The sequence below is a fragment of the Halichondria panicea genome, chromosome 6 (assembly GCF_963675165.1).
Source record: "Halichondria panicea chromosome 6, odHalPani1.1, whole genome shotgun sequence".
Lineage (NCBI taxonomy): Eukaryota > Metazoa > Porifera > Demospongiae > Suberitida > Halichondriidae > Halichondria > Halichondria panicea.
The window spans coordinates 4,181,861-4,205,873 of NC_087382.1; the positions used below are offsets into that span (position 1 = coordinate 4,181,861).

The window sequence follows — 24,013 nt, forward strand, 5'->3', positions numbered from 1 at the left end:
AACCTCAGCCTCGGGCGCACTAATTTCCTAATACCGTATATTATGCTCGATCAGAGGCCGCTCTTGCATAAAGGCCGCTCTTAAATACCTTATTGTTACTATTATAAACGGGTACTAATTTTAGCGAATTTTAGCGAATTTGTAATTAACTCTAAATTAAGTACGTGCTAATAATAAAACGCAATTCTGTACAATTATAGTCTCTGATTCAGTAACTATATCTACAAAAAAGTTCACAAAATTGTTATGTTTAGTTCTTTTCTCTTCTTTTTGTACTCACAACTATCAGGATCATCATGCACCGAGAGCTGGGCAACTTTTGGGACGCACTCGTAGCTCAGCATAATCATAGGGAATATAATAAAATAGGTCATTAAATCATGATCACACACTTAATTGTTGACATAGAAATGGAATTTTATTTTAATAACAATGTTTACAAATATTGCAAATGTGAAAGTTTCAGTTAGCATAACAAGCATTCCATTCCCATGACAACGAGTGTATGGAGTGTATGGCATAATTTTTCAATAAAACTGCACTAAATTTAATGCTAAACACACGTAACTATAATACATCAGAACCCTGTGATAATGAATTATAGCTATAACCTAACGATATAATTTCAGTTTCTCTAGTCATCTACCATGTTTCCATCTATCAGTATAAGTATGTACATAATATTGTTCACACAATTATCATGTGAAGGCTCTTTTCCTTTTTTCTTAAACACAATTACCAGGACTGTCATCGAGAGCTATACAACCTTTGGGACGCACTCGTAGCTCAGCGTAGTCGTAGGGATCAAAGCCACTAATATGAAGCTGAGGTTTCGGCATGTCAGTGAGATGCATATCGTAGCAGTGATTAAACCAGTTTCCACCGTTGTTGTATGTTTTTGAACAACTACCGGGATTATCTCGATCAAATGTGGAGAATTTCATTCCATTATGATACTGAAAGTAATCAGAACCTTTATATTGTTTGCCTGACACATGCAGTGTGTAGCTTGTATCAGGTCCATCCACTTTAAAGCTACTATACGAAAGAATTAGTTTTGTGCCACCAGTCTTTCTCAATTCAACTTCGACCTCCATTGGCTCTCGACTCGTAAGACAGTGCATGTTCTTTAGTCCGTACCAGAACTCGCCACTCAGGTTCCCGAATCCATTCTCATATTCCACCCACGACTTTTTGAATGAAACTCGCTCAGCAACGTCTGGTGTCCTTCGAATGAGAATGATCCATCCACCGTCACCACTCTCCATGTTACAGTGTGCTTGCATTGGGGAGAAGTTCAGGCCGAATGGCGTAGTTGTGTGGCAGACCTCGTTGATGTCATAGATCCCAGACTTTGGGTTGTGGTCAAACGTTTTAGACATTTGTGCTATCTGCGAATTTGTACAACATTGTTTAATCTATGGTGGTAACCTATATATACCTGCATGTTGCATGCATGCGTTTTTTCATTGTCTATATAATTATATGCACGGATATGGCATAAATTATTGCACTATTCTTTTACTTGTTGTATATATGTGTGTCATGTTTCTACGTTGTTACCTGGCAACAGTCCTTGTACATAGCTGTGGCACATGTTTTCTTCAGCTGTAGCACTTCCGTAAGAGATTGCTGAAAACGAGCGGAGCAATCACTGATTGAAGTACCAGTTGCAGTTGCCATGAGACCAGCAACGACTATCACCACTGCTTTCCACTCCATGGTTAAAATTCTTGAATGAAGATTTATTGATGTGAAGATTTCTTTTGTCAATGGTAATTTTTTTTGCCTTGCTTCTTTTATACTGCCTGCATGACATTCGAACTCTTCAATGCTAAATTACACCTTGCATGGCATATACGTGACTATAACTATACTGATTTGTTTGTATATACCTGATGACATGCATGTTTACATTCATTGTGGCATGGCATGGTTTCTTCCAAATCTTTATTGTAAGCACTGCCATATGCCTTGAACAATAGGATGGTATTTAAACTCCATACAAGGATTGACATTTTGTTATTTTTGAATGTATGAGCTTTAGATTCTCTATAGCTATAGTTTCCTCTGAATTGTCATGTGTGGTGTTACATATCTTACCACAATGGGGAAAGCTTTTACACAAACTTTCACATTTGTAATTATTGTTGGTATAACATATTAAAAAAACATTCCATTTCCATGTCAACAAGTGTGTGACCCCCCCCCCCCCCAGAATCCCTGGACCCCCCCTCTGGTCAACTACAATATAGTCTAACACGTACATAAAATAATGTATATAATGATACCCACAGTTTGTGGACGATTATCCAATAATTATATATATATCCCTCTATATATAACGCTTATAATTGGCCCATAACGATTTCTGTGTACTTGTTTACCACTGGCTGTCTCACTAACTCTTATATAGCGTTAGTTTGACTAATTTCATCCCATTAACCAGCTGACTATTATTAATAAGAGCTAGATTATTTCTTAGACTGCCTACTCTAGCCTCTCGATCAGCATTTAACTGGTACTATACTATATACATGCACTGGATCATTTAAAAGTCCTTGATTGCTGAACCTTACACCTGATATACTATTTAAATAAGCATGTGAGGTCTTGTACCATATTACTAGATTATTTTGCGGGTGAAAAACCTTTGCGAATGAGCCAAATCAGCAGAAAATTTGATCATTTTTGCAATCTAACTATTGCGTTCTGGCAAGGATCGTGTGTATTTACTAGTAATAATTGCGGACTTTATTGTTGCGAATTGATCAACCATCGCAAAGTTTGCAAATGTTTAATGCTCGCAAAACATTCTAGCATTGTATATATTCTACCATATCTGCCTTCCTGTAATAATTATACTGTGTGCATATTATTGTACAACAATTAACTATTGCTTATAAAGTACCCTCATGCCCCTCCCCCTTACTTATTTATCCACACAATTTCTCTTCACAAATGACTGCACCAAATAAGTACACATAATACAGAAACATGTGACAATCTACTACTTATACATGCACCTAACTATAAATGTGATAAAATTCCAGCTTTCAGTTTCTCACAGATATGAGCTCCTATTTAAGTTACTCGCTCCTATTTAAGTTACTCGCACGTTGGTGCCATACATGACTTAGCACGAACTCTCATCTCAGCATAATCGAAGGCCATGAAACCTCCAGCGCTTCTTTGATGGAGCTGTGGACGAGGGTCTAATGATATACCAACGTTGTAGCAGTCGTCGATGTTGAACCACCAGCCTCCATTTCTACGTGCAGCACATGGGTTTTCGTTGTTTCTATCTTCTGTAGTAAATTTCAATCCATTGTGATAACCAAAGAAGTCGAATCCAGTGTGCTGTTGGTCAGAAACTTGCAGTGTGTAGCTTGTGCCAGGTCCTTCAACTTGAAATTGACCATACGACAGTATCAATTTTGTGCCGTTAATTTTGCTCACTTCAATTTCGACCTCCATTGGCTGTGCATTTGTAAGACAGTGCATGTTCTTTAGTCCGTACCAGAACTCGCCACTCAGGTTTCCGAATCCATTCTCATAATCGACCCAATTTCTGTCGAAATATATTCGCTCAGCAACGTTTGGTGTCCTTCTAACGAGAACGATCCATCCACCATCACCACTCTCCATGTTACAGCGTGCTTGCACTGGGGATAAGTCCAGGCCAAATGGCGTAGTTGGGCAGAAATCTTTGATGTTATAGATACCAGATTCCAGGTTTTGGTCCAGTAATGTTTTGGAAACTTGTGCTATCTGCGAATGTGTACGGTGGTTAAGGCATTGTATACATGTATTTAATTTAATTTTGTTATCTATTTGCTTGCTATGTACATATCCATGTATATATGTGAATAGCTTTATTTCACTTGTACAAAATGTATATGTATTACCTGGCAACAGTCCTTGTGCATAGCCGTGGCACATGTTTTCTTTAGCTGTAGTGCTTCCGTAAGAGATTGTTGGAAACGATCGGAGCAATCGCTGATTGGAGTACCAGTTGCAGTTGCCATGAGACCAGCAACTACTATCACCACTGCTTTCCACTCCATGATTAAAATTCTTGAATGAAGATTTATTGATGTGAAGACTTCTTCTTAAGCGTTGATTGTAATTATTTTTTGCCTCTCGCAAAACTCCTTTTATACTGTCTGATAGTCGATATGAAAAACATGCATAATTTTAACACTATATCACTGTTAGCATCCTCAGTGACTATACTCTATATGGTATCTCACTACATTGTCATTGTTCATAAAACTGCTGAGTCTACATGTCCTGTGAAGCCTTACAGGAATACAACAATGAGCTCGTTTGGCATGTGATGTCTTGTGAACTTTGTACCGTTGCGAAGAAAAGTGTGTAACTTTGCAAAGGTTCGTAAAGTTAAGGCTTCGTGGTTTCATAATTATTAAACTCTTCAGGAAGGCCTTTCCAAACTTTTTTTTTCGAAGCAGGCAAACTTTTTAATGAAGCTTATACAGCAGCCACATATGCACCAGCATGTGCAGTATTCCCAAATTACCCGAAGACTTCGCAAATTTTTTTTTGCAACGTGTCGTACACATATAATTATTGCTGATCATGTGACTATACTTTAAATGTCTTATTGCCCGTTATTGACTGGTTGACTAGTAATTATGGCTTATAACCAACCTCAGCCTCGGACGCACTAATTTCCTAATATACCGTATATTATGCTCGATCAGAGGCCGCTCTTGTATAAAGGCCGCTCTCAATATCCTTATTGTTACTATTATAAACGAGTACTAATTTTAGCGAATTTTAGCGAATTTGTAATTAACTCTAAATTAAGTACGCACTAATAATAAAACGCAATTCTGTACAATTATAGTCTCTGATTCAGTAACTATATCTACAAAAAAGTTCACACAATTGTCATGTTCAGTTCTTTTCCCTTCTTTTCGTACTCAGAACTATCAGGATAATCATGCACCGAGAGCTGGGCAACTTTTGGGACGCACTCGTAGCTCAGCATAATCATAGGGAATATAGTAAAATAGGTCATTAAATCATGATCACACACTTAATTGTTGACATAGAAATGGAATTTTATTTTAATAACAATATTGTTTACAAATAATTATTGCAAATGTGAAAGTTTCAGTTAGCATAACAAGCATTCCATTCCCATGACAACGAGTGTATGAAGTGTATGGCATAATTTTTCAATAAAACTGCACTAAATTTAATGCTAAACACACGTAACTATAATACATCAGAACCCTGGATAATGAATTATAGCTATAACCTAACGATATAATTTCAGTTTCTCTAGTCATCTACCATGTTTCCATCTATCAGTATAAGTATGTACATAATATTGTTCACACAATTATCATGTGAAGGCTCTTTTCCTTTTTTCTTAAACACAATTACCAGGACTGTCATCGAGAGCTATACAACCTTTGGGACGCACTCGTAGCTCAGCGTAGTCGTAGGGATCAAAGCCACTAATATGAAGCTGAGGTTTCGGCATGTCAGTGAGATGCATATCGTAGCAGTGATTAAACCAGTTTCCACCGTTGTTGTATGTTTTTGAACAACTACCGGGATTATCTCGATCAAATGTGGAGAATTTCATTCCATTATGATACTGAAAGTAATCAGAACCTTTATATTGTTTGCCTGACACATGCAGTGTGTAGCTTGTATCAGGTCCATCCACTTTAAAGCTACTATACGAAAGAACTAGTTTTGTGCCACCAGTCTTTCTCAATTCAACTTCGACCTCCATTGGCTCTCGACTCGTAAGACAGTGCATGTTCTTTAGTCCGTACCAGAACTCGCCACTCAGGTTCCCGAATCCATTCTCATATTCCACCCACGACTTTTTGAATGAAACTCGCTCAGCAACGTCTGGTGTCCTTTGAACGAGAATGATCCATCCACCATCACCACTCTCCATGTTACAGCGTGCTTGCACTGGGGAGAAGTTCAGGCCAAATGGTGTAGTTGGGCAGACCTCGTTGATGTCATAGATCCCAGACTTTGGGTTGTGGTCAAATGTTTTAGACATTTGTGCTATCTGCGAATTTGTACAACATTGTTTAATCTATGGTGGTAACCTACCTGCATGTTGCATGCATGCGTTTTTTCATTGTCTATATAATTATATGCACGGATATGGCATAAATTATTGCACTATTCTTTTACTTGTTGTATATATGTGTGTCATGTTTCTACGTTGTTACCTGGCAACAGTCCTTGTACATAGCTCTGGCACATGTTTTCTTCAGCTGTAGCACTTCCGTAAGAGATTGCTGAAAATGAGCGGAGCAATCACTGATTGGAGTACCAGTTGCAGTTGCCATGAGACCAGCAATGACTATCACCACTGCTTTCCACTCCATGGTTAAAATTCTTGAATGAAGATTTATTGATGTGAAGATTTCTTTTGTCAATGGTAATTATTTTTTGCCTTGCACACTTCTTTTATACTGCCTGCATGACATTTGAACCCTTCAATGCTAAATTACACCTTGCATGGCATATACGTGACTATAACTATACTGTTTTGTTTGTATATACCTGATGACATGCATGTTTACATTCATTGTGGCATGGTTTCTTCCAAATCTTTATTGTAAGCACTGTCATATGCCTTGAACAATAATTATATAGGATGGTATTTAAATTCCATACAAGGATTGACATTTTGTTACTTTTGAATGTATGAGCTTTAGATTCTCTATAGCTATAGTTTCCTCTGAATTGTGATGTAGATCTTACCACAATGGGGAAAGCTTTTACACAAACTTTCACATTTGCAATTATTGTTGGTATAACATATTAAAAAAACATTCCATTTCCATGTCAACAAGTGTGTGACCCCCCCCCCCAGAATCCCTGGACCCCCTCAACTACAATATAGTCTAACACGTACATAAAATAATGTATATAATTATACCCACAGTTTGTGGACGATCATCCAATAATTATATATATATCCCTCTATAACGCTTATAATTGGCCCATAACGATTTCTGTGTACTTGTTTACCACTGGCTGTCTCACTAACTCTTATATAGCGCCAGTTTGACTAATTTCATCCCATTAACCAGCTGACTATTATTAATAAGAGCTAGATTATTTCTTAGACTGCCTACTCTAGCCTCTCGATCAGCATTTAACTGGTACTATACTATATACATGCACTGGATCATTTAAAAGTCCTTGATTGCTGAACCTTACACCTGATATACTATTTAAATAAGCGTGTGAGGTCTTGTACCATATTACTAGATTATTTTGCGGGTGAAAAACCTTTGCGAATGAGCCAAATCAGCAGAAAATTTGATTATTTTTGCAATCTAACTATTGCGTTCTGGCAAGGATCGTGTGTATTTACTAGTAATAATTGCGGACTTTATTGTTGCGAATTGATCAACCATCGCAAAGTTTGCAAATGTTTAATGCTCGCAAAACATTCTAGCATTGTATATATTCTACCATATCTGCCTTCCTGTAATAATTATACTATGTGCATATTATTGTACAACAATTAACTATTGCTTATAAAGTACCCTCATGCCCCTCCCCCTTACTTATTTATCCACACAATTTCTCTTCACAAATGACTGCACCAAATAAGTACACATAATACAGAAACATGTGACAATCTACTACTATACATGCACCTAACTATAAATGTGATAAAATTCCAGCTTTCAGTTTCTCACGGATATGAGCTCCTATTTAAGTTACTCGCTCCTATTTAAGTTACTCGCACGTTGATGCCATACATGACTTAGCACGAACTCTCATCTCAGCATAATCGAAGGCCATGAAACCTCCAGCGCTTCTTTGATGGAGCTGTGGACGAGGGTCTAATGATATACCAACGTTGTAGCAGTCGTCGACGTTGAACCACCAGCCTCCATTTCTACGTGCAGCACATGGGTTTTCGTTGTTTCTATCTTCTGTAGTAAATTTCAATCCATTGTGATAACCAAAGAAGTCGAATCCAGTGTGCTGTTGGTCAGAAACTTGCAGTGTGTAGCTTGTGCCAGGTCCTTCAACTTGAAATTGACCATACGACAATATCAATTTTGTGCCGTTAATTTTGCTCACTTCAATTTCTACCTCCATTGGCTGTGCATTTGTAAGACAGTGCATGTTCTTTAGTCCGTACCAGAACTCGCCACTCAGGTTTCCGAATCCATTCTCATAATCGACCCAATTTCTGTCGAAATATATTCGCTCAGCAACGTTTGGTGTCCTTCAAACGAGAACGATCCATCCACCATCACCACTCTCCATGTTACAGCGTGCTTGCACTGGGGATAAGTCCAGGCCAAATGGCGTAGTTGGGCAGAAATCTTTGATGTTATAGATACCAGATTCCAGGTTTTGGTCCAGTAATGTTTTGGAGACTTGTGCTATCTGCGAATGTGTACGGTGGTTAAGGCATTGTATACATGTATTTAATTTAATTTTGTTATCTATTTGCTTGCTATGTACATATCCATGTATATATGTGAATAGCTTTATTTCACTTGTACAAAATGTATATGTATTACCTGGCAACAGTCCTTGTGCATAGCCGTGGCACATGTTTTCTTTAGCTGTAGTGTTTCCGTAAGAGATTGTTGGAAACGATCGGAGCAATCGCTGATTGGAGTACCAGTTGCAGTTGCCATGAGACCAGCAACTACTATCACCACTGCTTTCCACTCCATGATTAAAATTCTTGAATGAAGATTTATTGATGTGAAGATTTCTTCTTAAGCGTTGATTGTAATTATTTTTTGCCTCTCGCAAAACTCCTTTTATACTGTCGGATAGTCGATATGAAAAACATGCATAATTTTAACACTATATCACTGTTAGCATCCTCAGTGACTATACTCTATATGGTATCTCACTACATTGTCATTGTTCATAAAACTGCTGAGTCTACATGTCCTGTGAAGCCTTACAGGAATACAACAATGAGCTCGTTTGGCATGTGATGTCTTGTGAACTTTGTACCGTTGCAAAGAAAAGTGTGTAACTTTGCAAAGGTTCGTAAAGTTAAGGCTTCGTGGTTTCATAATTATTAAACTCTTCAGGAAGGCCTTTCCAAACTTTTTTTTTCGAAGCAGGCGAACTTTTTAATGAAGCTTATACAGCAGCCACATATGCACCAGCATGTGCAGTATTCCCAAATTACCCGAAGACTTCGCAAACTTTTTTTTGCAACGTGTCGTACACATATAATTATTGCTGATCATGTGACTATACTTTAAATGTCTTATTGCCCGTTATTGACTGGTTGACTAGTAATTATGGCTTATAACCAACCTCAGCCTCGGGCGCACTAATTTCCTAATATACCGTATATTATGCTCGATCAGAGGCCGCTCTTGTATAAAGGCCGCTCTCAATATCCTTATTGTTACTATTATAAACGAGTACTAATTTTAGCGAATTTTAGCGAATTTGTAATTAACTCTAAATTAAGTACGCACTAGTAATAAAACGCAATTCTGTACAATTATAGTCTCTGATTCAGTAACTATATCTACAAAAAAGTTTACACAATTGTCATGTTCAGTTCTTTTCCCTTCTTTTCGTACTCAGAACTATCAGGATAATCATGCACCGAGAGCTGGGCAACTTTTGGGACGCACTCGTAGCTCAGCATAATCATAGGGAATATAGTAAAATAGGTCATTAAATCATGATCACACACTTAATTGTTGACATAGAAATGGAATTTTATTTTAATAACAATGTTTACAGATATTGCAAATGTGAAAGTTTCAGTTAGCATAACAAGCATTCCATTCCCATGACAACGAGTGTATGGCATAATTTTTCAATAAAACTGCACTAAATTTAATGCTAAACACACGTAACTATAATACATCAGAACCCTGTGATAATGAATTACAGCTATAACCTAACAATATAATTTCAGTTTCTCTAGTCATCTACCATGTTTCCATCTATCAGTATAAGTATGTACATAATATAGTTCATACAATTATCATGTGAAGGCTCTTTTCCTTTTTCTTAATCACAACTACCAGAACTGTCATTGAGAGTTATACAACCTTTGGGACGCACTCGTAGCTCAGCGTAGTCGTAGGGATCAAAGCCACTAATATGAAGCTGAGGTTTCGGCATGTCAGTGAGATGCATATCGTAGCAACTCTTAAACCAGAACCCACCGTTGTTGTATGCTGTTGAACAACTACCGGAGTATAGGTCATTATCTCGATCAAATGTGGAGAATTTCATTCCATTATGATACTGAAAGTAATCAGAACCTTTATATTGTTTGCCTGACACATGCAGTGTGTAGCTTGTATCAGGTCCATCCACTTTAAAGCTACCATACGAAAGAACTAGTTTTGTGCCACCAGTCTTTCTCAATTCAACTTCGACCTCCATTGGCTCTCGACTCGTAAGACAGTGCATGTTCTTTAGTCCGTACCAGAACTCGCCACTCAGGTTCCCGAATCCATTCTCATATTCCACCCACGACTTTTTGAATGAAACTCGCTCAGCAACGTCTGGTGTCCTTCGAACGAGAATGATCCATCCACCGTCACCACTCTCCATGTTACAGTGTGCTTGCATTGGGGAGAAGTTCAGGCCGAATGGCGTAGTTGTGTGGCAGACCTCGTTGATGTCATAGATCCCAGACTTTGGGTTGTGGTCAAACGTTTTAGACATTTGTGCTATCTGCAAATTTGTACAACATTGTTTAATCTATGGTGGTAACCTACCTGCATGTTGCATGCATGCGTTTTTTCATTGTCTATATAATTATATGCACGGATATGGCATAAATTATTGCATTATTCTTTTACTGGTTGTATATATGTGTGTCATGTTTCTACGTTGTTACCTGGCAACAGTCCTTGTACATAGCTCTGGCACATGTTTTCTTCAGCTGTAGCACTTCCGTAAGAGATTGCTGAAAACGAGCGGAGCAATCACTGATTGGAGTACCAGTTGCAGTTGCCATGAGACCAGCAACGACTATCACCACTGCTTTCCACTCCATGGTTAAAATTCTTGAATGAAAATTTATTGATGTGAAGATTTCTTTTGTCAATGGCAATTATTTTTTGCCTTGCACACTTCTTTTATACTGCCTGCATGACATTTGAACCCTTCAATGCTAAATTACAACTTGCATGGCATATACGTGACTATAACTATACTGTTTTGTTTGTATATACCTGATGACATGCATGTTTACATTCATTGTGGCATGGTTTCTTCCAAATCTTTATTGTAAGCACTGCCATATGCCTTGAACAATAACTATAGGATGGTATTTAAATTCCATACAAGGATTGACATTTTGTTACTTTTGAATGTATGAGCTTTAGATTCTCTATAGCTATATAGTTTCCTCTGAATTGTGATGTGGTGTTACAGATCTTACCACAATGGGGAAAGCTTTTACACAAACTTTCACATTTGCAATTATTGTTGGTATAACATATTAAAAAAACATTCCATTTCCATGTCAACAAGTGTGTGACCCCCCCCCCCCCAGAATCCCTGGACCCCCTCAACTACAATATAGTCTAACACGTACATAAAATAATGTATATAATTATACCACAGTTTGTGGACGATTATCCAATAATTATATATCCCTCTATAACGCTTATAATGGGCCCATAACGATTTCTGTGTACTTGTTTACCACTGGCTGTCTCACTAACTCTTATATAACGCCAGTTTGACTAATTTCCCATTAACCAGCTGACTATTATTAATAAGAGCTAGATTATTTCTTAGACTGCCTACTCTAGCCTCTCGATCAGCATTTAACTGGTACTATACTATACATGTACTGGATCATTGTTAAAAGTCCTTGATTGCTCAACCCTACAGCTGATATACTGTTTAAATAAGCGTGTGAGGTCTTGTACCGTATTACTAGATTATTTTTCGGGTGAAAAACCTTTGCGAATGAGCCAAATCAGCAGAAAATTTGATCATTTTGCAATCTAACTATTGCGTTCTGGCAAGGATCGTGTGTATTTACTAAATTTAGATTTTGCGGATTTTATTGTTGCGAATTGATCAACCATCGCAAAGTTTGCAAATGTTTGATGCTCGCAAAACATTCTAGCATTGTATATATTCTACCATATCTGCCTTCCTGTAATAATTATACTATGTGCATATTATTACCAATTAACTATTGCTTATAAAATACCATCATGCCCCTCCCTCTTGCCCCTCCCTCTTACTTATTTCTCCACACAATTTCTTCACAAAATAACGACTGCACTAAATAAGCACATGCAATACAGAACCATGTGATTATCTATTATAAAGTACAGCTATATACACCTAACTATAAAAATGATAAAATTCCAGCTTTCTGTCTGTTCAGCTTAATTCTCACGGATGAGCTCCTATTTAAGTTACTCGCACGTTGGTGCCATACATGACTTAGCACGAACTCTCATCTCAGCATAATCGAAGGCCATGAAACCTCCAGCGCTTCTTTGATGGAGCTGTGGACGAGGGTCTAATGATATACCAACGTTGTAGCAGTCGTCGACGTTGAACCACCACCCTCCATTTCTACGTGCAGCACATGGGTTTTCGTTGTTTCTATCTTCTGTAGTAAATTTCAATGCATTGTGATAACCAAAGAAGTCGAATCCAGTGTGCTGTTGGTCAGAAACTTGCAGTGTGTAGCTTGTGCCGGGTCCTTCAACTTGAAATTGACCATACGACAATATCAATTTTGTGCCGTTAATTTTGCTCACTTCAATTTCTACCTCCATTGGCTGTGCATTTGTAAGACAGTGCATGTTCTTTAGTCCGTACCAGAACTCGCCACTCAGGTTTCCGAATCCATTCTCATAATCGACCCAATTTCTGTCGAAATATATTCTCTCAGCAACGTTTGGTGTCCTTCGAACGAGAACGATCCATCCACCATCACCACTCTCCATGTTACAGCGTGCTTGCACTGGGGATAAGTCCAGGCCAAATGGCGTAGTTGGGCAGAAATCTTTGATGTTATAGATACCAGATTCCAGGTTTTGGTCCAGTAATGTTTTGGAGACTTGTGCTATCTGCGAATGTGTACGGTGGTTAAGGCATTGTATAATTATACATGTATTTAATTTAATTTTGTTATCTATTTGCTTGCTATGTACATATCCATGTATATGCAGTGAATAGCTTTATTTCACTTGTACAAAATGTATGTATTACCTGGCAACAGTCCTTGTGCATAGCCGTGGTACATGTTTTCTTTAGCTGTAGCGCTTCCGTAAGAGATTGTTGGAAACGATCGGAGCAATCGCTGATTGGAGTACCAGTTGCAGTTGCCATGAGACCAGCAACTACTATCACCACTGCTTTCCACTCCATGATTAAAATTCTTGACTAAAGATTTATTGATGTGAAGATTTCTTCTTAAAGCGTCTATTGTAATTATTTTTTGCCTCTCGCAAAACTCCTTTTATACTGTCTGATAGTCGATATGAAAAACATGGCATAATTTTAACACTATATCACTGTTAGCATCCTCAGTGACTATACTCTATATGGTATCTCACTACATTGTCATTGTTCATAAAACTGCTGAGTCTACATGTCCTGTGAAGCCTTACAGGAATACAATGAGCTCGTTTAGCGTGTGATGTCTTGTGAACTTTGTATATATAGGCCTATACAGTGCATTATCTGTCACATCCTCTAAAGCCAACAACATGACTTCATCCATGTTGTGTACGGTAACGTACCGTTGCAAAGAAAAGTGTGTGACGGTTGACGAAGATTTTGTTTAACTTTGCAAATTCGTAAAGTTAAGGCTTCGTGGTTTCATAATTATTAAACTCTTCAGGAAGGCCTTTCCAAACTTTTTTTTTCGAAGCAAGCGAACTTTTTCTTATGCAGCAGCCACATATGCGCCATCATGTGCAGTATTCCCAAATTACCCGAAGACTTCGCAAACTTTTTTTGCAACGTGTCGTACACATTTATTGCTGATGATGTGACTATACTTTAAATGTCTTATTGCCCGTTATTGACTGGTTGACTAGTAATTATGGCTTATAACCAACCTCAGCCTCGGGCGCACTAATTTCCTAATATACCGTATATTATGCTCGATCAGAGGCCGTCTTGTATAAAGGCCGCTCTCAATATCCCTCTATAACGCTTATATAGTGCAATTCAGCATAAACTTCCGAAATTGTATTTGCACTCCAAAATTGAGTATTCTACAACAGCTTCATTGAAGGCTCACTAGTGATTACTTACATTATTAGGAGTGTAGGAACTTATTTCTGAAAAAATTAATTAATGAAAGACGTTAAAAATGGCACAAAAGGTTGGTCCAAACGAATGTTAGGCCACGCCCACTCCTAAACTACCTCAGAACTTGTTCCCTGTACCATCTGCGCAAAATTTGTGAGCGTAACTTTTTTTTCATCCACTTATAATGCTATATATGAAGTTTTGATGTCTGTATGTGTACAGTGATTGACTAGAATCCATTTATAGGAAAAACCCCTAAAAGTGACTTGTGGTTTACTGCATTGACATTTTTAAAATTCCTGAGCGTAGAATGGTTTGCAATGGAATGTAAGGCATGCATAACAAATTTGGTGTTGTAAAATTGAGCAGGGGAGGAGTTGAATCCTTTTGAAGCAAAATCAATCAATCAATCCAAATCAATTAGTGAGGCGTTAAGTGTATTCATGAACATTGAATCCATACAAAATGTAGGCCCACCACCTCTTAGTTGACCTGCATAGTTGAATAGTGGCCTTAGTGATTCATTACTGAGTTATTATGTCTAATTGTAAAACAACATTTTGGAAGTTTATGCTGAATCGCACTATAATTGGCCCATAAAGATTTCTGTGTACTTGTTTACCACTAACTCTTATATATAGCGCCAGTTTGACTAATTTCATCCCATTAACCAGCTGACTATTATTAATAAGAGCTAGATTATTTCTTAGACTGCCTACTCTAGCCTCTCGATCAGCATTTAACTGATATTATACTATACATGTACTGGATCATTGTTAAAAGTCCTTGATTGCTCAACCCTACAGCTGATATACTGTTTAAATAAGCGTGTGAGGTCTTGTACCGTATTACTAGATTATTTTGCGGGTGAAAAACCTTTGCGAATGAGCCAAATCAGCAGAAAATTTGATCATTTGCAATCTAACTATTGCGTTCTGGCAAGGATCGTGTGTATTTACTAGTAATCATTGCTGACTTTATTGTTGCGAATTGATCAACCATCGCAAAGTTTGCAAATGTTTGATGCTCGCAAAACATTCTAGCATTGTATATATTCTACCATATCTGCCTTCCTGTAATAATTATACTATGTGCATATTATTACCAATTAACTATTGCTTATAAAATACCATCATGCCCCTCCCTCTTGCCCCTCCCTCTTACTTATTTCTCCACACAATTTCTTCACAAAATAATGACTGCACTAAATAAGCACATGCAATACAGAACCATGTGATTATCTACTATAAAGTACAGCTATATACACCTAACTATAAAAATGATAAAATTCCAGCTTTCTGTCTGTTCAGCTTAATTCTCACGGATGAGCTCCTACTTAGGTTACTCGCACGTTGGTGCCATACATGACTTAGCACGAACTCTCATCTCAGCATAATCAAAGGCCATGAAACCTCCAGCGCTTCTTTGATGGAGCTGTGGACGAGGGTCTAATGATATACCAACGTTGTAGCAGTCGTCGACGTTGAACCACCACCCTCCATTTCTACGTGCAGCACATGGGTTTTCGTTGTTTCTATCTTCTGTAGTAAATTTCAATGCATTGTGATAACCAAAGAAGTCGAATCCAGTGTGCTGTTGGTCAGAAACTTGCAGTGTGTAGCTTGTGCCGGGTCCTTCAACTTGAAATTGACCATATGACAATATCAATTTTGTGCCGTTAATTTTGCTCACTTCAATTTCTACCTCCATTGGCTGTGCATTTGTAAGACAGTGCATGTTCTTTAGTCCGTACCAGAACTCGCCACTCAGGTTTCCGAATCCATTCTCATAATCGACCCAATTTCTGTCGAAATATGTTCGCTCAGCAACGTTTGGTGTCCTTCGAACGAGAACGATCCATCCACCATCACCACTCTCCATGTTACAGCGTGCTTGCACTGGGGATAAGTCCAGGCCAAATGGCGTAGTTGGGCAGAAATCTTTGATGTTATAGATACCAGATTCCAGGTTTTGGTCCAGTAATGTTTTGGAGACTTGTGCTATCTGCGAATGTGTATGGTGGTTAAGGCATTGTATAATTATACATGTATTTAATTTAATTTGTTATCTATTTGCTTGCTATGTACATATCCATGTATATATGTGAATAGCTTTATTTCACTTGTACAAATGTATATGTATTACCTGGCAACAGTCCTTGTGCATAGCCGTGGCACATGTTTTCTTCAGCTGTAGCGCTTCCGTAAGAGATTGTTGGAAACGATCGGAGCAATCGCTGATTGGAGTACCAGTTGCAGTTGCCATGAGACCAGCAACTACTATCACCACAGCTTTCCACTCCATGATTAAAATTCTTGAATGAAGATTTATTGATGTGAAGATTTCTTCTTAAGCGTTGATTGTAATTATTTTTTGCCTCTCGCAAAACTCCTTTTATACTGTCTGATAGTCGATATGAAAAACATGGCATAATTTTAACACTATATCACTGTTAGCATCCTCAGTGACTATACTCTATATGGTATCTCACTATATTGTCATTGTTCATAAAACTGCTGAGTCTACATGTCCTGTGAAGCCTTACAGGAATATAACAATGAGCTCGTTTGGCGTGTGATGTCTTGTGAACTTTGTACCGTTGCAAAGAAAAGTGTGTGACGTTTGATGAAGACTTTGTTTAACGTTGCAAAGGTTCGTAAAGTTAAGGCTTCGTGGTTTCATAATTATTAAACTCTTCAGGAAGGCCTTTCCAAACTTTTTTTCGAAGCAGGTGAACTTTTTAATGAAGCCTATACAGCAGCCACATATGCGCCATCATGTGCAGTATTCCCAAATTACCCGAAGACTTCGCAAACTTTTTTAGCAACGTGTCGTACACATTTATTGCTGATGATGTGACTATACTTTAAATGTCTTATTGCCCACTAATTTCCTAATACCGTATATGCTCGATCAGAGCAGCTCTTGTATAAAGGCCGCTCTCAAATACCTTATTGTTACTATTATAAACGGGTACTAATTTTAGCGAATTTTAGTGAATTTGTAATTAACTCTAAATTAAGTATGCGCTAATAATAAAACACAATTCTATATACGTGACTATATCTACAACAAAGTTCACAAAGTTCAACAAGTTCGAAATTGAATTGAATTGATAACTTTCACATTTGCAATTATTGTTGGTATAACATAATTATAAAAAAAACAAACATTTCATTCCATGTCAATAAGTGTGTGACCCCCCCCCCCCCAGAATCCCTGGACCCCCCCCTAGCTCTGGTCAACTACAATATAGTCTAACACGTACATAAAATAATGTATATAATTATACCACAGTTTGTGGACGATTATCCAATAATTATATATCCCTCTATAACGCTTATAATTGGCCCATAACGATTTCTGTGTACTTGTTTACCACTGGCTGTCTCACTAACTCTTATATAGCGCCAGTTTGACTAATTTCATCCCATTAACCAGCTGACTATTATTAATAAGAGCTATAGATTATTTCTTAGACTGCCTACTCTAGCCTCTCGATCAGCATTTAACTGGTACTATACTATCATGCACTGGATCATTGTTAAAAGTCCTTGATTGCTCAACCCTACACCTGATATACTATTTAAATAAGCATGTGAGGTCTTGTACCATATTACTAGATTATTTTGCGGGTGAAAAACCTTTGTGAATGAGCCAAATCAGCAGAAAATTTGATCCTTTGCAATCTAACTATTGCGTTCTGGCAAGGATCGTGTGTATTTACTAGTAATAATTTAGATTTTGCGGATTTTATTGTTGCGAATTGATCAACCATTGCAAAGTTTGCAAATTTTTGATGCTCGCAAAACATTCTAGCATTGTATATATTCTACCATATCTGCCTCCCTGTAATAATTATACTATGTGCATCAATTAACTATTGCTTATAAAATACCATCATGCCCCTCCCTCTTGCCCCTCCCTCTTACTTATTTCTCCACACAATTTCTACAAAATAATGACTGCACTAAATAAGCACATGCAATACAGAACCATGTGATGCTCTATATACTATAAAGTATACAGCTATACACCTAACTATAAAAATGATAAAATTCCAGCTTTCTGTCTGTTCAGCTTAATTCTCACAGATGAGTACCCATTTAAGTTACTCGCACGTTGGTGCCATACATGACTTAGCACGAACTCTCATCTCAGCATAATCGAAGGCCATGAAACCTCCAGCGCTTCTTTGATGGAGCTGTGGACGAGGGTCTAATGATATACCAACGTTGTAGCAGTCGTCGACGTTGAACCACCACCCTCCATTTCTACGTGCAGCACATGGGTTTTCGTTGTTTCTATCTTCTGTAGTAAATTTCAATGCATTGTGATAACCAAAGAAGTCGAATCCAGTGTGCTGTTGGTCAGAAACTTGCAGTGTGTAGCTTGTGCCGGGTCCTTCAACTTGAAATTGACCATACGACAATATCAATTTTGTGCCGTTAATTTTGCTCACTTCAATTTCTACCTCCATTGGCTGTGCATTTGTAAGACAGTGCATGTTCTTTAGTCCGTACCAGAACTCGCCACTCAGGTTTCCGAATCCATTCTCATAATCGACCCAATTTCTGTCGAAATATGTTCGCTCAGCAACGTTTGGTGTCCTTCGAACGAGAACGATCCATCCACCATCACCACTCTCCATGTTACAGCGTGCTTGCACTGGGGATAAGTCCAGGCCAAATGGCGTAGTTGGGCAGAAATCTTTGATGTTATAGATACCAGATTCCAGGTTTTGGTCCAGTAATGTTTTGGAGACTTGTGCTATCTGCGAATGTGTATGGTGGTTAAGGCATTGTATAATTATACATGTATTTAATTTAATTTTGTTATCTATTTGCTTGCTATGTATATATCCATGTATATGTGAATAGCTTTATTTCACTTGTACAAAATGTATATGTATTACCTGGCAACAGTCCTTGTGCATAGCCGTGGCACATGTTTTCTTCAGCTGTAGCGCTTCCGTAAGAGATTGTTGGAAACGATCGGAGCAATCGCTGATTGGAGTACCAGTTGCAGTTGCCATGAGACCAGCAACTACTATCACCACAGCTTTCCACTCCATGGTTAAAAAAATTCTTGAATGAAGATTTATTGATGTGAAGATTTCTTCTTAAAGTAAGCGTTGATTGTAATTATTTTTTGCCTCTCGCAAAACTCCTTTTATACTGTCTGATAGTCGATATGAAAACATGCATAATTTTAACACTATATCACTGTTAGCATCCTCAGTGACTATACTCTATATGGTATCTCACTACATTGTCATTGTTCATAAAACTGCTGAGTCTACATGTCCTGTGAAGCCTTACAGGAATACAACAATGAGCTCGTTTAGCGTGTGATGTCTTGTGAACTTTGTACCGTTGCAAAGAAAAGTGTGTAACTTTGCAAAGGTTCGTAAAGTTAAGGCTTCGTGGTTTCATAATTATTAAACTCTTCAGGAAGGCCTTTCCAAACTTTTTTTTTCGAGGCAGGCGAACTTTTTAATGAAGCTTATACAGCAGCCACATATGCGCCATCATGTGTAGTATTCCCAAATTACCCGAAGACTTCGCAAACTTTTTTTGCAACGTGTCGTACACATATAATTATTGCTGATCATGTGACTATACTTTAAATGTCTTATTGCCCGTTATTGACTGGTTGACTAGTAATTATGGCTTATAACCAACCTCAGCCTCGGGCGTACTAATTTCCTAATACCTTTTTTTTTTTTTATTTTATTATTTTTTTTTTTTATGAAAGATTTAGCAATTAATTGCAAGGATACACAAATAGCTACAAAGCTAGGGTGAAGTGAGTCCTATAACATACGTTTTAATAGTTACAACATGTCAACTAGATGTGAATACAGATGTGACTTAAATGAACTTATACTAGTACAGTCTACTAAAGTAAAGTCCTTGTGGCTAACCAGCCTATTCCATATTGTGATTGCATGCGGAAAAAATGAGAATTTATAAAAGGATGTTCTACATTGGTAGGGGACCAGAGTAAAACAGTTAACAGTTCTACTACTGTACGTCATATTCTCTTGGTTGCTGGGTTGTTTGGGAAGTCAGTTAGATTGTATAGTATTTTGAAAAGGTGGCATAGCACCGCAGCAAGGCGCCTCAGCTGCAGAGAAGGAAGCCTGGTCAAGGTGAGCAATTCTTCACTTTTCAAATTCCATTTCTTCAGACAGACTCTCATAGCAAATCTCTGGACTTTTTCTAAATTGTTTATTTCACACTTGTGAAATGGGTTCCATACAGAGGATGCGTACTCCAGATGTGGTCTCACGAACGATGAGACAATATATTATGCTTGATCAGAGGCCGCTCTTGTATAAAGGCCGCTCTCAAATACCTTATTGTTACTATTATAAACGGGTACTAATTTTAGCGAATTTTAGCGAATTTGTAATTAACTCTAAATTAAGTACGTGCTAATAATAAAACGCAATTCTATACAATTATAGTCTCTGATTCAGTAACTATATCTACAACAAAGTTCACAAAATTGTCATGTTCAGTTCTTTTCCCTTCTTTTCGTACTCACAACTATCAGGATCATCATGCACCGAAAGCTGGGCAACCTTTGGGACGCACTCGTAGCTCAGCATAATCATAGGGAATATAGTAAAATAGGTCATCGTGATATAGCTGAGGTTTCGGCGTGTCAGTTAGATATATGCCGTAGCAGTTATTAAACCAGAATCCGCCTTCGTTGAAAAATTTTGAACAACTGCCGGAGTCTAGGTCATTATCTTGATCAAATGTGACGTCATAATATCCTATATCCTCACTCTAACACATTGGAATCTGCAAAGAAAAAGGAGCTGAAACTAAATGTCCACTTGAAGTGGCCTTATGTATGATTATATAATTATGTGCATATGTGCATGCATGTTACCTGGCCAGCAGTCCTTGTACATAGCCGTGGCACATGTTTTCTTCAGCTGTAGCACTTCCGTAAGAGATTTATGGAAACGAGCGGAGCAATCATCACTGATTGGAGTCCCAGTTGCAGTTGCCATGAGACCAGCAACTACTATCACCACTGCTTTCCACTCCATGATTGAATGAAGGAATTGATTTCTTGATATGAAGCTTTCTTCTTATAATTATATAGCGTCGATCACAATTATTAATTTTGTTTGCCTTCCCAAACTTCTTTTATACTGAAATTCGGTTATGTTAAGCATGCATAATAATATACTGTACTTGCTGTATGTTTTCTGTGTACCAATACCATGCATATGTTGTTTACCACTTGTTGTCTCCACTGATAGCATCAGTGTGGCTATATTGGTACTACACAGGTTCATCGTTAAGAGGACTTAATTGCTATCGTGTGTGAACTCTATGGCTGATTTTATTGAAGTAGTGTTTGATGTCTTGTGAAATTTGTAGCATTCTGTACCCAGCGGTGTATGTTATCCATCATCTGCCACATTGTGTACTGTAAAGCCCTGCATGGCTCCATGTGTTTGTGTATACAGCTATGCATGAGTTGGTATAGCGTGAGATGTCTTGTGAAATTTGTAGCATTCTGTACCCAGCGGTGTATGTTATCCATCATCTGCCACATTGTGTACTGTAAAGCCCTGCATGGCTCCATGTGTTTGTGTATACAGCTATGCATGAGTTGGTATAGCGTGAGATGTCTTGTGAACTTTGTAGCCCTGCGGTGCATGTTATCCACCATCTACCACATACTGTATGCATGACTCTAGCGTACAGCAATAAGCAATAAGTTGGTATAATTATAGTGTGAGATGTCTAGTGAACTTTGTAGCCCTCTATACAGTGCATTTTCCACCATCGACCACTTTTGTGTACTGTATAAAGCCTTGCATGCATGACTCATATATATACAGCAATAAGTTGCTCTTGTGATGTGTAGCCCTATTTTCACTAATTCATTATATTAATGACTGCACAAAATGCTAACTCGTGATTCTCTCTTCCTATTTGTTAAACGAGTGCATTTTTTTTAATCAACTCCAACTTTATTTTGTTATAAATGCTATATAATTATAAGCACACGTAAATACAGAACCATGTGATGCTCTATACTATAAAGTATACAGCTATACACCTAATTATAAAAATGACAAAATTCCAGCTTTTTGTCTGTTCAGCTTAATTCTCACAGATGAGTATACCCATTTAAGTTACTCGCACGTTGGTGCCATACACGACTTAGCACGAACTCTCATCTCAGCATAATCGAAGGCCATGAAACCTCCAGCGCTTCTTTGATGGAGCTGTGGACGAGGGTCTAATGATATACCAACGTTGTAGCAGTCGTCGACGTTGAACCACCACCCTCCATTTCTACGTGCAGCACATGGGTTTTCGTTGTTTCTATCTTCTGTAGTAAATTTCAATGCATTGTGATAACCAAAGAAGTCGAATCCAGTGTGCTGTTGGTCAGAAACATGCAGTGTGTAGCTTGTGCCGGGTCCTTCAACTTGAAATTGACCATACGACAATATCAATTTTGTGCCGTTAATTTTCCTCACTTCAATTTCGACCTCCATTGGCTGTGCATTTGTAAGACAGTGCATGTTCTTTAGTCCGTACCAGAACTCGCCACTCAGGTTTCCGAATCCATTCTCATAATCGACCCAATTTCTGTCGAAATATATTCTCTCAGCAACGTCTGGTGTCCTTCGAACGAGAACGATCCATCCACCATCACCACTCTCCATGTTACAGCGTGCTTGCACTGGGGATAAGTCCAGGCCAAATGGCGTAGTTGGGCAGAAATCTTTGATGTTATAGATTCCAGATTCCAGGTTTTGGTCCAGTAATGTTTTGGAGACTTGAGCTATCTGCGAATGTGTATGGTTGTTAAGGCATTGTATAATTATATATACATGTATTTAATTTAATTTGTTATCTATTTGCTTGCTATGTACATATCCATGTATATGTGAATAGCTTTATTTCACTTGTACAAAATGTATATGTATTACCTGGCAACAGTCCTTGTGCATAGCCGTGGCACATGTTTGCTTCAGCTGTAGCGTTTCCGTAAGAGATTGTTGGAAACGATCAGAGCAATCGCTGATTGGAGTACCAGTTGCAGTTGCCATGAGACCAGCAACTACTATCACCACTGCTTTCCACTCCATGATTAAAATTCTTGAATGAAGATTTATTGATGTGAAGATTTCTTCTAAAGCGTCGATTGTAATTATTTTTTGCCTCTCGCAAAACTCCTTTTATACTGTCTGATAGTCGATATGAAAAACATGCATAATTTTAACACTATATCACTGTTAGCATCCTCAGTGACTATACTCTATATGGTATCTCACTATATTGTCATTGTTCATAAAACTGCTGAGTCTACATGTCCTGTGAAGCCTTACAGGAATACAACAATGAGCTCGTTTAGCGTGTGATGTCTTGTGAACTTTGTACCGTTGCAAAGAAAAGTGTGTAACTTTGCAAAGGTTCGTAAAGTTAAGGCTTCGTGGTTTCATAATTATTAAACTCTTCAGGAAGGCCTTTCCAAACTTTTTTTTTCGAAGCAGACGAACTTTTTAATGAAGCTTATACAGCAGCCACATATGCGCCATCATGTGCAGTATTCCCAAATTACCCGAAGACTTCGCAAACTTTTTTTGCAACGTGTCGTACACATTTATTGCTGATGATGTGACTATACTTTTAAATGTCTTATTGCCCGTTATTGACTGGTTGACTAGTAATTATGGCTTATAACCAACCTC

The 24,013-nt window shown here is 38.0% G+C and overlaps 7 protein-coding genes across 7 annotated transcripts; all 7 read right to left on the reverse strand.

Annotated features, from left to right (window-relative positions):
* Positions 1-460: 460 nt before the first annotated feature.
* LOC135337506 (fibrinogen-like protein A) lies at positions 461-1,866 on the reverse strand. Its single transcript, XM_064533450.1, has 2 exons — positions 1,564-1,866; positions 461-1,391 (listed from the first exon to the last, which is right to left on the reverse strand). Exons 1-2 carry the CDS (start codon positions 1,720-1,722, stop codon positions 726-728), a joined length of 825 nt encoding a protein of 274 aa, XP_064389520.1. The 5' UTR covers positions 1,723-1,866; the 3' UTR covers positions 461-725.
* A 1,082-nt stretch (positions 1,867-2,948) lies between these two features.
* Positions 2,949-4,260, reverse strand: LOC135337508 (angiopoietin-related protein 1-like). Its single transcript, XM_064533452.1, has 2 exons — positions 3,909-4,260; positions 2,949-3,771 (listed from the first exon to the last, which is right to left on the reverse strand). Exons 1-2 carry the CDS (start codon positions 4,065-4,067, stop codon positions 3,109-3,111), a joined length of 822 nt encoding a protein of 273 aa, XP_064389522.1. The 5' UTR covers positions 4,068-4,260; the 3' UTR covers positions 2,949-3,108.
* Positions 4,261-5,235: 975 nt separating this feature from the next.
* Positions 5,236-6,518, reverse strand: LOC135337509 (fibrinogen-like protein A). The gene is made up of 2 exons (XM_064533453.1): positions 6,231-6,518; positions 5,236-6,064 (listed from the first exon to the last, which is right to left on the reverse strand). The coding sequence occupies exons 1-2, from the start codon at positions 6,387-6,389 to the stop codon at positions 5,402-5,404; spliced, it is 822 nt and encodes a 273-aa protein (XP_064389523.1). The 5' UTR covers positions 6,390-6,518; the 3' UTR covers positions 5,236-5,401.
* Positions 6,519-9,826: 3,308 nt separating this feature from the next.
* Positions 9,827-11,164, reverse strand: LOC135337503 (fibrinogen-like protein A). The gene is made up of 2 exons (XM_064533444.1): positions 10,877-11,164; positions 9,827-10,710 (listed from the first exon to the last, which is right to left on the reverse strand). The coding sequence occupies exons 1-2, from the start codon at positions 11,033-11,035 to the stop codon at positions 10,036-10,038; spliced, it is 834 nt and encodes a 277-aa protein (XP_064389514.1). The 5' UTR covers positions 11,036-11,164; the 3' UTR covers positions 9,827-10,035.
* Positions 11,165-12,255: 1,091 nt separating this feature from the next.
* LOC135337513 (angiopoietin-related protein 1-like) lies at positions 12,256-13,553 on the reverse strand. Its single transcript, XM_064533455.1, has 2 exons — positions 13,225-13,553; positions 12,256-13,082 (listed from the first exon to the last, which is right to left on the reverse strand). The coding sequence occupies exons 1-2, from the start codon at positions 13,381-13,383 to the stop codon at positions 12,420-12,422; spliced, it is 822 nt and encodes a 273-aa protein (XP_064389525.1). The 5' UTR covers positions 13,384-13,553; the 3' UTR covers positions 12,256-12,419.
* Positions 13,554-15,454: 1,901 nt separating this feature from the next.
* Positions 15,455-19,527, reverse strand: LOC135337223 (uncharacterized). The gene is made up of 5 exons (XM_064533117.1): positions 19,190-19,527; positions 18,389-19,048; positions 18,207-18,225; positions 16,420-16,622; positions 15,455-16,278 (listed from the first exon to the last, which is right to left on the reverse strand). Exons 1-5 carry the CDS (start codon positions 19,346-19,348, stop codon positions 15,616-15,618), a joined length of 1,704 nt encoding a protein of 567 aa, XP_064389187.1. The 5' UTR covers positions 19,349-19,527; the 3' UTR covers positions 15,455-15,615.
* A 2,751-nt stretch (positions 19,528-22,278) lies between these two features.
* LOC135337507 (angiopoietin-related protein 1-like) lies at positions 22,279-23,613 on the reverse strand. Its single transcript, XM_064533451.1, has 2 exons — positions 23,252-23,613; positions 22,279-23,107 (listed from the first exon to the last, which is right to left on the reverse strand). The coding sequence occupies exons 1-2, from the start codon at positions 23,408-23,410 to the stop codon at positions 22,445-22,447; spliced, it is 822 nt and encodes a 273-aa protein (XP_064389521.1). The 5' UTR covers positions 23,411-23,613; the 3' UTR covers positions 22,279-22,444.
* Between the last annotated feature and the right edge of the window lie 400 nt (positions 23,614-24,013).

Coding starts and splice junctions, on each gene's coding strand:
- LOC135337503 (XM_064533444.1), bottom strand. CDS start 11,035: ATGGAGTGGAAAGCAGTGGTGATAGTCGTTGCTGGTCTCATGGCAACT. Junction 10,711..10,876: donor TGTACAAGGACTGTTGCCAG/GTAACAACGTAG, acceptor ACAAATTTGCAG/ATAGCACAAATGTCTAAAAC.
- LOC135337223 (XM_064533117.1), bottom strand. CDS start 19,348: ATGGAGTGGAAAGCTGTGGTGATAGTAGTTGCTGGTCTCATGGCAACT. Junction 19,049..19,189: donor TGCACAAGGACTGTTGCCAG/GTAATACATATA, acceptor ACACATTCGCAG/ATAGCACAAGTCTCCAAAAC. Junction 16,279..16,419: donor TGCACAAGGACTGTTGCCAG/GTAATACATATA, acceptor ACACATTCGCAG/ATAGCACAAGTCTCCAAAAC.
- LOC135337508 (XM_064533452.1), bottom strand. CDS start 4,067: ATGGAGTGGAAAGCAGTGGTGATAGTAGTTGCTGGTCTCATGGCAACT. Junction 3,772..3,908: donor TGCACAAGGACTGTTGCCAG/GTAATACATATA, acceptor ACACATTCGCAG/ATAGCACAAGTTTCCAAAAC.
- LOC135337509 (XM_064533453.1), bottom strand. CDS start 6,389: ATGGAGTGGAAAGCAGTGGTGATAGTCATTGCTGGTCTCATGGCAACT. Junction 6,065..6,230: donor TGTACAAGGACTGTTGCCAG/GTAACAACGTAG, acceptor ACAAATTCGCAG/ATAGCACAAATGTCTAAAAC.
- LOC135337506 (XM_064533450.1), bottom strand. CDS start 1,722: ATGGAGTGGAAAGCAGTGGTGATAGTCGTTGCTGGTCTCATGGCAACT. Junction 1,392..1,563: donor TGTACAAGGACTGTTGCCAG/GTAACAACGTAG, acceptor ACAAATTCGCAG/ATAGCACAAATGTCTAAAAC.
- LOC135337507 (XM_064533451.1), bottom strand. CDS start 23,410: ATGGAGTGGAAAGCAGTGGTGATAGTAGTTGCTGGTCTCATGGCAACT. Junction 23,108..23,251: donor TGCACAAGGACTGTTGCCAG/GTAATACATATA, acceptor ACACATTCGCAG/ATAGCTCAAGTCTCCAAAAC.
- LOC135337513 (XM_064533455.1), bottom strand. CDS start 13,383: ATGGAGTGGAAAGCAGTGGTGATAGTAGTTGCTGGTCTCATGGCAACT. Junction 13,083..13,224: donor TGCACAAGGACTGTTGCCAG/GTAATACATACA, acceptor ACACATTCGCAG/ATAGCACAAGTCTCCAAAAC.